This window comes from Lepidochelys kempii, chromosome 11 (genome assembly GCF_965140285.1).
Source record: "Lepidochelys kempii isolate rLepKem1 chromosome 11, rLepKem1.hap1, whole genome shotgun sequence".
NCBI classification, from domain to species: domain Eukaryota; kingdom Metazoa; phylum Chordata; order Testudines; family Cheloniidae; genus Lepidochelys; species Lepidochelys kempii.
This window is the reverse complement of record NC_136390.1, coordinates 11318703-11333056: the sequence shown is the minus strand read 5'-3', so window position 1 is coordinate 11333056 and position 14354 is coordinate 11318703. Positions and strand designations below refer to the sequence as shown.

Below are 14354 nucleotides of genomic sequence, written 5' to 3'. Positions count from 1 at the left end.
CAGGAGGCTTATGCCATGGCCACCTTGCAGTCCCCTCCCCCACTCACAGCTGTACTGTCCCCTCTCCCCTGACAGGCCCCCCCAGACAGCTATGCCCGCTTCAGCCACCAGTGACTGACCAACAACTGTGCCACTCCCCAACCCCCCTGAAGCCACACTGCTGCCCCCACCCCACACAAACCCCCACAACCTGTGTTCCCTGCCCCTCACAGCCATACCACAGCGCCGCCAGCTCAGCGCGCCCCCCCACCGCGGGTGGAGGTGCGCCCCACCCTCAGAGGTGCACCAAGAAAGACCAACCATAGCTAAGCTTTTAATTAATGGGCAGGGGGATGGATCACTTGGCGATTCCCTGCTCTGTTCATTCCCTCTGGGGCACCTGGCGCGGGCCACCGCCAGAAGACAGGGACCGGAGCTGCAGGTACTTTCCGTGGAGGTCCTGAAAACGCTCTCGGACCCAGACAGGCACGGAGTTAAGTGCCGGTGGGGGTGGGAATGATGTGAACCACGGATAGTTGGGGGGCGGGGGGGGGGGGGACGGGACCAGGCAAATCAGGCTGCTGCGCGGCAGCAGTTCTGCAGCTCCTCCCGCCCCCAGAAATCAAACCCCCCCCCCTTAACACCCAAACCAACTAACACCCCCCCCACACACACACACCTAGTGCCACAGTCCTGCCCAGCCACGTGGGGAGCAGGCGGCGCACACACACACGCATCCACACACACACACACACACACACACACACCCACACACACCCCTACCCCCCCCCCGCCACTGCCCGCCCCAGGCAGCAGCCGCGTGAAGAGAGTCAGCGGAGCAGGCGCCTACGGCTTGGGAATACACTTGCGGTAGGAGGGAAGGGGCGAAGGAGTTAAAGAATTTATATTGCAGATTCCAGCTGCGGCAGCTGCCCCCCCCCCCCCCCGCCCCGCCGCCGTCTCCGCCCCCACAGCCAAACGGGACCACCCATTGGCAGAGAAGCCAACGCAGCCGGTCAGGTAGCGGAGCCGCCCAATCGGAGCAGGCAGCCGCTGAGACCGCACCAATCCGCCGGCGCCGCAGGCGGAGGCAGGCCGGGCTGAAGTTTGGTTGAATGGGGGCGTACAAAGACTAGTTTGAAAGGTGCGGATGGAATGTCTCGAGATGCGGCGCGTGTGAGCGCGGAGCAGGGGAGAGATGCCGCTGGCGGTGCCTGGGGAAGCCGGCCCTTCCGAGCAGCGCCTCCCGTAAAGTGCCGGCCTCCTCTCCGGGAAAGAGCCATTTGGGCAGCTCAGCAACGAGCTGCCCGCGCTGGATTTTTGCATTGCAGAGAAAGAGAAACCACTCTGCTGTTTATTTTTTAATCGCTTTTATTTTATTTTTTTTTTTTGCCAGGGAAGGGTGAGGACATGCACCTTAGGCTGGCTGCATTGATCCGAAGCAAAAGCCGGGTCAGCAGCAGACGGAGGAGGATGTGTGAATGAATTGCCAGGTCCCCTTCGATCCTGCTTTGCAGAGAAGGCTGCATTGCCCCTGGAAGACGAGACCATCGCTAGTTATTCTGGCTCATTTGGTGTGTCTGCTGCGGAGATAGCGCATCGTCCCGCAGCGGGAGCTGCTGGATAAAACCTACCCCCAAGCGTGCTGCTGGCTGGGAAATAGCCCTGTGAGCTAGCGGATGGCTCTGTCTCTCTTAAGGAGTCGATTGATTTGGTTCTCCCCCCGGACGCTAATGCTGAGTCTGCTGAAAGGGAAAGCTCAGCGTATGTCCTCTTCGTAAAGGATGCATCCACTACTCCAGACCATTATTGTACTGAGAGCCTAAAAAAAAAAAAAATCCAATCTCCCCATCTGCTGCAGCGCTCTGCGCTGGGGCGAGGAGGGATTTTGACAATCTCTAGGACATGTTTTCTTTCTCTATGAGACTAACCGCCAAAGACTAGTCCCAGCACCGCCGTCCCTCTGCCCTTTGTAGTTTGGTTCTGAATCAGTTCAGATCACCAACAAATGGTGGTTTCTCCAGGCGCTAACCCCAGGTGGGAGTTGTTATCACTGATTCTCTTCTGCCTTTCACACAGCAGCCAGTGCAGAAATATGTTGGCTCTTCAGCACGCTTCTTGTAAGGTACCTTGGAGTGGGAGCCTTTGCTTCTTGTGCCGGGATAATTGCTTTGGTCCAAGAGAGGATTTGCAGTTTTACAATGCTAATAAAACTGAGTAATCTGGGGCTGTGATTCTGGTTTGTGGTGGGAGTTCAGGTGATTTTCCTCTCTCCCTCCCCAGCCCCCTTTGTGAGAAAGTTCTGTATAATTATTTAAAGGAATGACCAGTTCCCTAGAGACTTGGGAGAGGAAATGACAGATTGGGGGGAACTCTCTAGGAAGCTGCTGCTGGGATTCCAGCTATTTATGAGGCACTTGTAGCAGGCTCCAGGAGACCCCAGGTTGTAGAGCAGAGGGTTCACCGAATTGGTTGTGCTCTCCTGACAACTATCAGGAATCTTGTATCGCTGACAGCCTGAGACTTTTGTGTGAGCCAGGACTTTGCCAAAGAGGGAAGGATCTGCAGTTTTCGCTCCCCTTGCATTGTTCCCCTGACGCCTGGAGAAAGATGCTTGGAAGTTCAGGTCCCTCCTGGCTGTGAGCGAACTTTTTTTTCTTTGTGGCTTGTCCCCTTTCCCAACACTCTTTGCTGTAGGGCATGTCCCGGCCCAACAGCGTGAGCCCCCCGGGCTTTGGAGCCCCTGCACCTCGGGGAGGCACCGAGCAGCATCGATCGGCCTGGGGGGAAGCAGAGTCCAGGGCCAATGGCTATTCCTACCCACCTGCCCCAAACAGATCATCGAGTAAGAAGCCTTCTTGCATGGCGAGCAGGTGGAGGAGTGAGGAAGACTACGAACCTCAGCCCAACACGAACCGGAGGGAAAGTGTTTGCAGGATGTTGAGTTTTAGATCCAAATCGGCCTGGCAGGAGCATGGCGAAGATAGTCGCCGCTGCCAGCGCAGAGGGAATCCCACTTTTACCACCAGCCCTCGGCACTTTGGGGAGCTGGGTGAGGTGCGGCCCCGGTCCGTGGAGCTGGGGCTGGAGGAGAAGCGGATCAAGGCCAAGCTTGAGGAGCTGGAGGAGGAGGAAAGGGACTCCCAGGTGGCCTTCTCCATGGGCAGCTGCCGTGGCAGCCTGTTGCAGATCTTCAGGTCCAAGAAGTTCCAGTCGGAGAAGCTGGAGCGTCTCTACCAGCGCTACTTCTTCCGGCTCAACCAGAGCAGCCTCACCATGCTGATGGCCGTGCTGGTGCTGGTGTGCCTGGTCATGCTGCTCTTCCACGCCGTGTACGGTCACTACGAGGTGCCCTATGTGGTGGTGCTCTCGCTGGCCATCCTGCTGGTGCTGGTGTTGTGCGTGCTGTGCAACCGAAACGACTTCCACCAGGACCACATGTGGCTGGTGTGCTACTCGGTCATCCTGGCCATCGTGGCCGTACAGGTGGTGGGGGTGCTGTTGGTCTGGCCCAGGAGCGCCTCCGAGGGCATCTGGTGGACTGTCTTCTTCATCTACAGCATCTACACGCTGCTGCCAGTCAGGATGAGGGCTGCGGTCATCAGCGGGGTGGTCCTCTCAGCAATCCACCTGGCCATCTCCCTGAAAACCAGCGCAGAGGACAAGTTCCTGTTAAAGCAGGTGAGGCAAGCTCTGGCTCTAAGGTCTGGTGGCTTTAGGTGTCAAAAGGAGTCTGGGCTTCAATTGAGTTTTGTGGATCTGTTTGATAGCTGGTTCTGGACACTGGTTTGTCTGATACTAGGTGGGAGTTTGCCCTGGATGCTGACTAGTCTAATGATGCTCTCCTCCCTGTTGCTTTTCAATAACTGTTTTAACCTTTTTCTTCCTCTTTTTTAACTTTTTAAATCTGGTTTACTAGCTTTAAGTAAGTCGCATTTTAGCACCGAATGATCCTGACTAGCTCTGTGGATAGAGCATGTCTGTTTTATTTAATGTCAACAGATCATCTGTGGAATGGTACCTGTGCTTGGTGCTGTGTGACTAAAAAATGGTGTGGAAAAGTCTTGGTGGTCTTATGGGGAGAGAATTGTGCTTGCTTGTAATTATGTAAAATATCAACAAAATGTACAACCTGGTTTCAGAGATGCATGTTCCTTAATTCATGTAAGTCAATGACCTAAAGAGAGGGGTTTGCTCTCTGAAATGTACAGCAAATACCTAGAGGGTAAGGGGTAAAAATAGATTCCATATGTTGCCAGCAATAACGGTGTTTGTTTGTTTGTTTTTAAAACAACCTTGCATTTTAAACTCTTATCTGTAGCTGTGATAGAATGTTAACTACTAGTGAGTCAGCTAACTGAAACAATAAGACTCATAGAATGTGTCAGTGTGCAGTGTTTTTAAATGACCATATCTGTTTAGACAACAGTAATACAAGGACCCTCTTTTCCTTTCCAAGCAGAACAAACGATATGGGGGGGGGATTGTTTGCTTAAGTTTAACAGACACATTGACAATAGAAAACTATCATTGTTTATCCCTAAAAAGTTCTGAAAATCATTTTCATTCTGCAGTGCATTGCAGTCCCTCTTATAATAGGGGTTTTGAGCAGGGATGTGTATATTAACGAAGAATTGATAATTAAATGAAAATCAGGTATTGGTTGCTTACAGTCTTCTCTTTTCCAGCACTATATATTATGCTGCACTTTGTTGTGGCTGACCAAGTATTATTACTTCTGACATCTTCCAGTATCCACCTTCTCATGAGTATTCTAGAGAGAGACTTCTTCTGGGGCCTGAATTTAGTCAAGGAAAACCTAATGGGATGTGCTAGTGGTGCTCTGTACGAATCCAAAATATCACCCAAAATGCATTTTGTCCATAAAATAGAAACTAGGTAAGAAGGCTTAAACTGTAGATAGTGTATTTTTATGTATTTAGAGCAGGACTTCCCTAATTATTACTCTAATCTACAAGCATGACAACTACTAATTGGTGGTTCGTTTTTTGTTTTTTTTTCCATAGGTAAGGTTCACTAACATACTCAAATAATCCTTGTTAGGGCCCTAATCCTGCGAGGACTTGTGCACAAGCTTAATTTTACAAACTGTGAGTAGTCCTATGTAAGTCAATGAGACTACTCATGGTGCATAATTTGAAGCATGTCTGAAAGTTTTTAGGCCCTCATCCTGCAAAGGCTTAACATCAAAGTGCTGTAGTGAGATTTCCTCTGAAACCTTACAAAATAAATTATTAATAATACTTACTCTGTTGCATTTTCAAATGGCTGGTGAATGCATTAAATCTCATAACTAACAGCGAGGAAACTGAGTCACAGAGGTGAAGTGGTTGGCCCAAGGTCACAGCGTTTGGAAGACCTGGGATGATAGTTCAGGCTCCCAGCCACTTTCTGTAACCAGTAGACTGCCTGCCTTCTTTCTATTTCAGCACGCTTACTTATTGGTAAAATGTGAAGAATCATCCCAGATAAAACTGTGCTTGTCAAAACTAATAATGCGTTGCAAAAGCCCTACTCTCCAGGAATGGCCCTAGCCATTTTGATTTTGTCATGTTCTCCTCTCTGCCTCTTCCCCCAGCCCCCGCCCCAAACCTGCTGGCCAATCAGCAGAGGGGGGGGAAAAATCCCAAGCAGTACAGCACCTCCAGGAAGCTGGCACCCTTCTTGCCCACCCTAGAACCTGCCCTGGTACTCTTTGGTAATTCACATATATCTGCATCAACAATTGATCTCCCAATTATTCTAAGGTGAGGTTCTGCAGTAGTTAAACAACATCACAGGATTCCTTTTAAACTATTTTCAAAAATTAGTTCTCTGTGTGATCTTCTTGTGGGGTTTGTTTTGTTTAATCCAGATATTGGGCCAGATCCTCAGCTGGTGTAAATTGGCCTGGTTCTATTGAAGTCAGTGAAGCTATTTTCTGTTCTACAAGCTGAGGATCTGGCCTGCTGTGTATTTGTTTACATATGTGATCTGTCTAATATTAAAATCTATATCTACAGAGCATATTGCCTCACAGCTATTACCAGGCCTTTCTGACAGAGGCTGTTGAGTGTTACCATGGAAATCTCATTTTTGTTAGACTCTGCCCCACTGATGCATATAAGCCCTCCTTCTCTATTTCTCTTTCTCTTAAAGCCAAGATGGGCAGAGGTGGAGGAAAGCCAGAAAAATAAAATGGCTTTTCCACCCTTTTCAGTCCACTGTTATTAGTCATGATGTGACTGTCGAATTGGTCAGTAATTGAACTCATGGCCATCAGACCATCTGGTCCTTCAGCCATGTTTCTTATTCAAAGACTATTTAGAACTTTCAACCCTCTCCCTTTTCATGATACTTTGATCGTGATATTACAACGACTTTCTTCCCTTCCTCTTTGGTTTGTGGGTTTGGTTATTTGTCCTTATTTTCTCCTGATTGTATCAAAGCTGGACAAAACAGGTACTCACGCAAAAATTGAAGATTATCATAATAAACGGACTTCTGACTAACTCTGTTCTCATCTTCTGGGATAGAGGAATGGGAAGGAGAGGGCAGGATTGGACATGGCCACAGCATGCTGCCCTGCTGCTAGGGTCTGCATCCCTGGGAAAGTAGGGTGTAAATTAGAGCAGCCCTGTGGCTGTTGTGATACTGGAAGCTATGCCTGCCCCTGCCTTAATGTCCTTGGAATATAGGGAGCACAAAAGTGTCTGAAACCTTTGCACACACTCTCCCCCTCCATGCTTTTCCTGTGCTCAGTGCAGGATGGACTGAGAATCATGGCTATTGTGATTCCTACCTTTTAGAGCTGTGCTGCTCTTAAAAATTTTCTGGGAATCTAAAACTTTTGAAAGCAGCCACTGAATTAGGTCCTCCAACCTGAGGTACCTTGCACCTGATTTTTGGATGCGTTGAGTGCTGGGCATTTCTAACTGTGGTCAACAAGAGCTGCAGGTACTCTGCACCTCTGTAGATCAGGTCAGGCACCCAAAACTTAAGTAGAGGTCACTTGTAGAAATTTTGGCCGCCTTTATCACCTGGTCAACTCTTCTTGACTGCGAGTGAGAGAGGAAAGGAAATGTGAATGTTTATCATGACTGACTATTCCCAGTTCAGGACTGCACTAGGTAAAAAGAAATGAACTAGTGTACGAGAGCATATTTCACATACGAAGTGCTCCGTGGAAGCAAAATATATTCTATGCATAATACTTCAGTCAAACTACAAATCTTAATTGCTTATGTATTCCTTGTACACCTGCAACTAGTTAAAATTTACACATTTTTAAACCTGTTTAAAACAAAAACCTTTATTTTCCCATTTTATCCCTGAGTTATTTTGAGAACATTTGATTTATAAATGTGATTCAGCGTACATACTGTATATCTTGTCTAGTGCTGAAATTTCCATGAGGCAGTGATACATGGACTATGAATAAATGAGATCAGCTCCAGAATTAACATATAAAGACTGTCAGTATAATAACCTTTTTACGGTAACAAGACAGTCTAATACTTGCTCATTTGAAAAGAAACCTGCTATTCTCACTTAATTGTTTTACATACATGGTAAAACTGATATTTTGGTTTATCTATATTACGGTAGACCCTCAAATGTGCAAGTCGTGCATAGACACATAGGAAGACCCCAGAGTTTACCATGGAAAACTGTAACGTTGAAAACAATTTATATATGTAACTTCATGTAGGCAAGTCGCCCCCTTGACCTTAGTGGGGCTGTTTGAGTGTATAAAGTTAAGATCAAGCCTGTGTCTACAGGATCAGGTGTTGAGAATCCAATTTATGCCAACGGGTAGTCTTTCAGTAGATTTTATTGGGCTTTGGAAAAAGAGAACCAAGAGTTGGGGATAGGGATGCAACATAACAGGCATTAACTAACCGTTAATTTAGGTTTAGGCTTTGTTTTGCTGCCCAAACCTGTACCGTCACATTTATTTCTAAGATGTCTGGTGCAATAACATAGTTGAGGAAAGGCGCTTGTAGTTCATTAAATACTTCAGGCCATGCGAGGTCGTCCAGTTACAATGTATCAGAATAACAGGTGACTAGGAAAGTTGTCTCACATAAATAACCTTGCGGAAAGTGGAACTGAAATGACAGTGCTCTTTTAAAGTAACATTTATTGTTAACCTTTCTGAAAAGAGTTCTAATAGCACTGTTCACAAACAGCTGCACCATCGTTTGGCTCTCTTTTATAGCACTCTCTGATCCAAGCCTCCCACAGTTAGACTCCAAGCTGTTCAGCCCCATCACAAACACCTCTGTTACAACAATACTGATCTAATGGTCCCCATGCCTGACTTCAGAGAACTGGGAATGTGTTGACCTTTCTCTCTATAAATTTGTATTAATGATACATTTTTGCTCTGCAGCTGAATGTTGGACCCTCACAAGAATGTAATATTCCATTCTCACATTTCTGTGTGGGTGTAGGTATACATACTTTTCTGTTTCTGTTTTCTTGAAGTAGGCTGTTATTTTTAGCAAAGTTGGAGCAGCTCTTGCTCCTATTAGAACATCAGCTCATGTTACGAATAGCTCTTTAGCATCTCATCAAGATGCTTTTTATTGGATGTGATCTAATCAGTGGTCAGTTAGGAGCAGTAGCACAGTCCACACCAGGAGAAATATCTCTGTACTATACCTAGCTTGCAATAGTACACAAGATATCTAGGTCATGACTGATTTTTTTGAGACTGACAGATTATCAGAAATGTGCCATTGCAGGGTTGATGTGGTGATGTTGTTGTTTGTTTTCAAATAGGAATTGGGATTGTCTTTTGTTCATAAGCAGGGATAGACTTGCTACCTGAAATGCAAAGCCCCATGTGTGACCTCTATAAGCTTGCTGATCTTTGTGCTTTCTCTGTTACTTATTGGAAGTAGGGTTGGAGGCAAATCTAAATAACACTAATACAGGACCCACTCATGCACATTGGGGCCAGATTCCACCGCCTGTAGTTATGTTGAATAATAGCTTGCTCTCGGTAGCCCCATTGACTTCAGTAGAGGATCTTCTATAACATACAATATAATGTGAGTAACGGTGGCAGAATTTACCCCAGGAATAGTTCATCTGAAGTCAGTAAGAGATGCAGGATTGGGAGTCCTTGGTTTAGAAAACGGAAGTATGCAAAAGCAAAACTCCGTTATACCCATGCAGTCTCACTGACTTCAGTGGGTGCAACTGAGGGTAGAAATTAGCCCCAGTTGTGCAACATTTCAGTGACTTAAGTATCTACTGTCCTTAAAAAGAACATTGTTCTGTATTTATTGTGGTGGGAATATGGCTTGAGGTTTTTGAAGGTCTACTTATGAATGATTCTTTCCCTAGCATCCTTTTTTCTTTTCTTTTTTCTTTTCTTTTCTTTTCTGCCAGAAAGGAAGCTTGTTAGAGATGGAGGTTTATTGTTATTTCATTGGTCCTGATGACTGCAAACATAACAGGTGATATAACGTTTGAGTGCTGACAGTGTGCTTCAGTGCTGGAGAAGATACTCTTAATTCCCCTCCACTCCTGATCTGCAGGACTCCATGGCATATTCAACAACCCAGTAGATTGACCCACTTGCACTTAGTTCTCTCATCCCTTCAGTAATGATTGCAGAGTCTTATGGTGGACTGAGAGTAGATGAACTGAATATCAAACCTACCTTGGTGGAGATGACTTAGGTACACTGCTGTGCCAGGTACAATAATTCTAGTGAATGAATAATCACTCTAGTCACTTTTATGACACTTCGGAAATGGCAGGATATGCAAGTTTCGTCGTTGTTCTCTGTCTAGATGAAGATGTTTCAGCCAAATGTTGACGGATTGTTTCATGCTTTGCACAGAGGGGAAATGATAACTTCAAGTGTACTTGAATCTTACAAGGCACAGTTGACTGACCTTTAAGCATCTCAGGCTTGTTGTGTCTGTCTGACCGGATTTCAGTGGAGGGTGATAGCCTTGGTGATAAATAACTAGCGAAAGGGAAACAAAGCCCTTATCTAATGTCAGATGTGGATTCTAGGCTGCCCACAGTAGGGCCTCTGAGTGACATGGCCTTGAGCTGTAGAAGCCTTTAACTACAATGAAATGATCTCTAGCTGCTGCCTTGTAGAATGGTGTAATATTTTATACCGTAACCACATTTATGAGGCTCTCATTAATTGAGGGTGTAAGATTTCCACAGACTTCAAAGAGAATGTTTGCTTTCCTTGAGTCTCCAGCAGGTGTAGTGTTTCCAAACCATGCACGCACACAGAGCAAACTGGCTTGACAGTGTTGCCAAGGTTTGGGTTAGGAGAAGTCTGGGAGTTGTCTCAACTGGAGTGTGAGCTTTGGGCATCGGGCCATTCTTCAAATGGATTAGGGTTGGATTTTGCTTGAAACCCTTTATTTGTCCACCAAAGCACCCTTTTAAAAAAGAAAAGGAGTACTTGTGGCACCTTAGAGACTAACCAATTTATTTGAGCATGAGCTTTCGTGAGCTACAGCTCACTTCATTGGATGCATACCGTGGAAACTGCAGCAGACTTTATATACACACAGAGAATATGAAACAATACCTCCTCCCACCCCACTGTCCTGCTGGTAATAGCTTATCTAAAGTGATCATCAAGTTGGGCCATTTCCAGCACAAATCCAGGTTTTCTCACCCTCCACCCCCCCCCCCCAAATTCACTCTCCTGCTGGTGATAGCCCATCCAAAGTGACAACTCTTTACACAATGTGCATGATAATCAAGTTGGGCCATTTCCTGCACAAATCCAGGTTCTCTCACCCCCCTCCCAAAAACCACACACACAAACTCACTATCCTGCTGGTAATAGCTCATCCAAAGTGACCACTCTCCCTACAATGTGCATGATAATCAAGGTGGGCCATTTCCAGCACAAATCCAGGTTTTCTCACCCCCCCACCCCCATACACACACAAACTCACTCTCCTGCTGGTAATAGCTCATCCAAACTGACCACTCTCCAAGTTTAAATCCAAGTTAAACCAGAACATCTGGGGGGAGCGGGGGTAGGAAAAAACCAGGGGAAATAGGCTACTTTGCATAATGACTTAGCCACTCCCAGTCTCTATTTAAGCCTAAATTAATAGTATCCAATTTGCAAATGAATTCCAATTCAGCAGTTTCTCGCTGGAGTCTGGATTTGAAGTTTTTTTTGTTGTAAGATAGCGACCTTCATGTCTGTGATTGCGTGACCAGAGAGATTGAAGTGTTCTCCGACTGGTTTATGAATGTTATAATTCTTGACATCTGATTTGTGTCCATTTATTCTTTTATGTAGAGACTATCCAGTTTGACCAATGTAAATGGCAGAGGGGCATTGCTGGCACATGATGGTGAGAGAACCTGGATTTGTGCAGGAAATGGCCCAACTTGATGATCACTTTAGATAAGCTATTACCAGCAGGACAGTGGGGTGGGAGGAGGTATGGTTTCATATTCTCTGTGTATATATAAAGTCTGCTGCAGTTTCCACAGTATGCATCCGATGAAGTGAGCTGTAGCTCACGAAAGCTCATGCTCAAATAAATTGGTTAGTCTCTAAGGTGCCACAAGTACTCCTTTTCTTTTTGCGAATACAGACTAACACGGCTGCTACTCTGAAACAAAGCATCCTTTGATTCCTCCCCACCCTGAGTGATTGAAGCTCGTTCTATTAGCTTTCGTTGCCTGTCTGGTTTTTTTTTTTTTTTTTTCTTTCTTAACAGGAACGCTTCTGGAATATTTTTCTTGTTGTTGTAGCCAGCGCAACAGAATCTTCTTGATCTCTTGTTATAATTACTCATCCTGCAACTAAAAATCTCTAGCATTTAGTTAAACGTAGACTGAGCCTATTGTCAAATTTAACCGTTGTTACCTGGTTTGCACTGGGTTTGTTAATGTGGTAAAGTGGCCCTGCCCTGGAGCTGTTCAGTGGCTTCTGAGAAACCACACTCTCTAGTTCCTGTTTTGTTTTTTTTTGTTTCCCTTCTATGATGTACTGCTGAGTATGTTTGAGAAAACGGATCAGCTTTTGATGTGGTATGGGTGGGGTTTTAAAAAAAGATTTCTAAGTATAACTCTTCTTGTGAGCCTAAGGCAAGCTTTATTTTCTTGTATGAATCCTTCAATAAAATGCATATATCATCCTGTATAGACAATATGTGCAAAAAATATACTGCAGGTGGAATTAGTGCAGCGGAATCTCTCTCCAACTTCCTGATTGTCCAACAACCTGATGTATATCTCTTCGTGGCTGGAGGGGAATAGTGGTATGATGAAGGAAAACGTGTGTGTGTGTAAAATGCAAATATTTAAAATCTTCTATCTTGCTTTCCTGAAAAGCAATGATGTGAAACTGACTCACTTGTGGCCAGGGGGCTTGTTTTAGGGACACTCTGATTTCTGGTTCCGTTCCTTTCCTTTCTCTTATCTCCGATTTTTCTGGGTTTTTTTGTTTGTTTTTGGTTGGTTGGTTTTTTTTAATACATAGCCTTAACAATCTTTGCTCCTTTCCATCCAGTGGAGCCTCTTTCCTCCCTCTCACTACTTACTCATTGATCTTCACTTCAGCCTTTGCACAAGAAACCCCCTCACCCCACCAAAGCCCAATTTGCACTGAGATCCTGGCAGGTGCTGACTAAGGGAGATGTGGGGAGTGGTAGAATAGCTATGAGTAAGAATAATTAGTTCAGGTTTCTTAATGGTGAGATCTTCTATAGGGCCGGTGAAAGCTTTTTCCAGAGGGAAACTGGTACCTGGCTGAGGCACAAGCAAAGTTAGAGGTCATTTATGGTGTAGAGCCACCAAGCTCGTGAAGTTTTGTTGTTGTTGTTTTGTTTTTTTAAGGGCTATACTAGGACTTGTGGAATGGAAGGTAACTCTCTGCCTAATTTTAACCCCTGGCATCAGGACAGGGGATAGGTAAGAGGACTGTATGCTGGCAGAGCAGTCTTGGTTGTCAGTTAAGCAGAAGCAAGGAGGAAGTCTCAGAGGAGGACTAGCTATGTGATAGGACAGGATGCTCTTTTACAAGCATAACCCAGCAACATGAAAGAGGATAATCCAGATGTGGATTTAAAAAAAAATTCCTTCCTTTAAAGTTTGACATCTCCCGAATCCCCAAAGCAAGAGAACACCTGCTTTAGCTGGTTTCCGGCTTTCCAATGTATACTGTGAGTGTCTTGCACTTTATGAGATCGTACCTTGGAATGGTTACTGGTCCCTTGTACCAGGCAAAATGAGAAGTCAGGATGCTTTCAGCGTCCATAGCTGGGCCTCATCTGGGAAGTTCTGTGTTTTGGGGGTTTCATGTGAACTTGAAGCCTCACCAGTTGTCATACTGGCACCAATAGGAATTGCGTAATTTAATAGGATTGAAGTACCATGGAAATGGGTGCAGGGATAGTCCTGCGTTGACCCTTGAGGAGGTGGACCAAAATGGACTAATAGGAATTTCCCATTTTAAATGTCATTGGGAACACGGCCTCTAACTTCAGCTTTTGGTTCCTACATTTGACGCATTTAGAATTTCTCTGAATAAACACTTGAATGGCCTCATTATCTCCTGGGCCATCTCCTGGATATCTTCAATCTTGCAATGCAAAGATAAGCTTTCTGCATGAAGGGCAATAGGCTCAGCCGCTTAGGAGCTTGTTGCCACGGTTTGTATCTTTGACAGGCCATTAGCAGTGTTTCTCATTGGTGTACCTTCTGACATTCACTAAGGCTTTCATTTTGATTGTCTTTGTAAAAAGTTGGTTTATAATGCCAGGTTGCACTTATGCTTCATGGAAGGTGTTGCCACTAAGCTCTTTTCCACATGCATGAGAAGTTGCTAATATGACTAGGATGTATTCTGCCCACCTCCCTAGATGCAAAGAAAAGGAATCCAATTTGTATGTGCATCATGTATGAGATCTTGCATGCAGCAGAATAGTTTTGTATATGCGTGGCCTCTCCTGTGGCACAGCTTGGTGATGTAAGCATCTGAAGGGAAATAGACTCCCTAGCACCACAGGTCTGAGTCCATCTACTTATGTAACCACTTGCCTTTCTATTCTAGTTAAACAGAATTCTCTGCAGTTCATTGGGTGGTGAGGTGCGTCAGAGGAAACTAGCAAAATCCAGAGGTTCTGTCTGCTCTTCACAGACATTTAAAGCTCCTGTAAAACAGCCTGTATGAGTTTGTCTTGGCATCTTTAGTCAAAATGCCCCTCCCTCCCCATACTGCTGTTCAGCATGCTGTGCATTGATTAGGTAGCTATCACCCTTCACCTCTGTGGAGGCTCCATTTAAGTGATGCTGTAAAGTTTTTTAAGATCCTCTTTGGGGTTAAAGCTGCTATATAAACCTGTCACATATTACGA

At 45.4% G+C, this 14354-nt stretch overlaps 1 protein-coding gene across 1 annotated transcript in view; it reads left to right on the top strand.

Moving 5' to 3' along the window:
- Nucleotides 1-1047: 1047 nt before the first annotated feature.
- ADCY5 (adenylate cyclase 5) overlaps nt 1048-14354 on the top strand; it is a 333999-nt gene continuing 320692 nt past the window's right edge. The window contains exon 1 of the mRNA XM_073305113.2: nt 1048-3660. Coding sequence (XP_073161214.1) covers nt 2680-3660 — 981 coding nt within the window. The 5' untranslated portion in view covers nt 1048-2679. The remainder of the gene's footprint in view (nt 3661-14354) is intronic.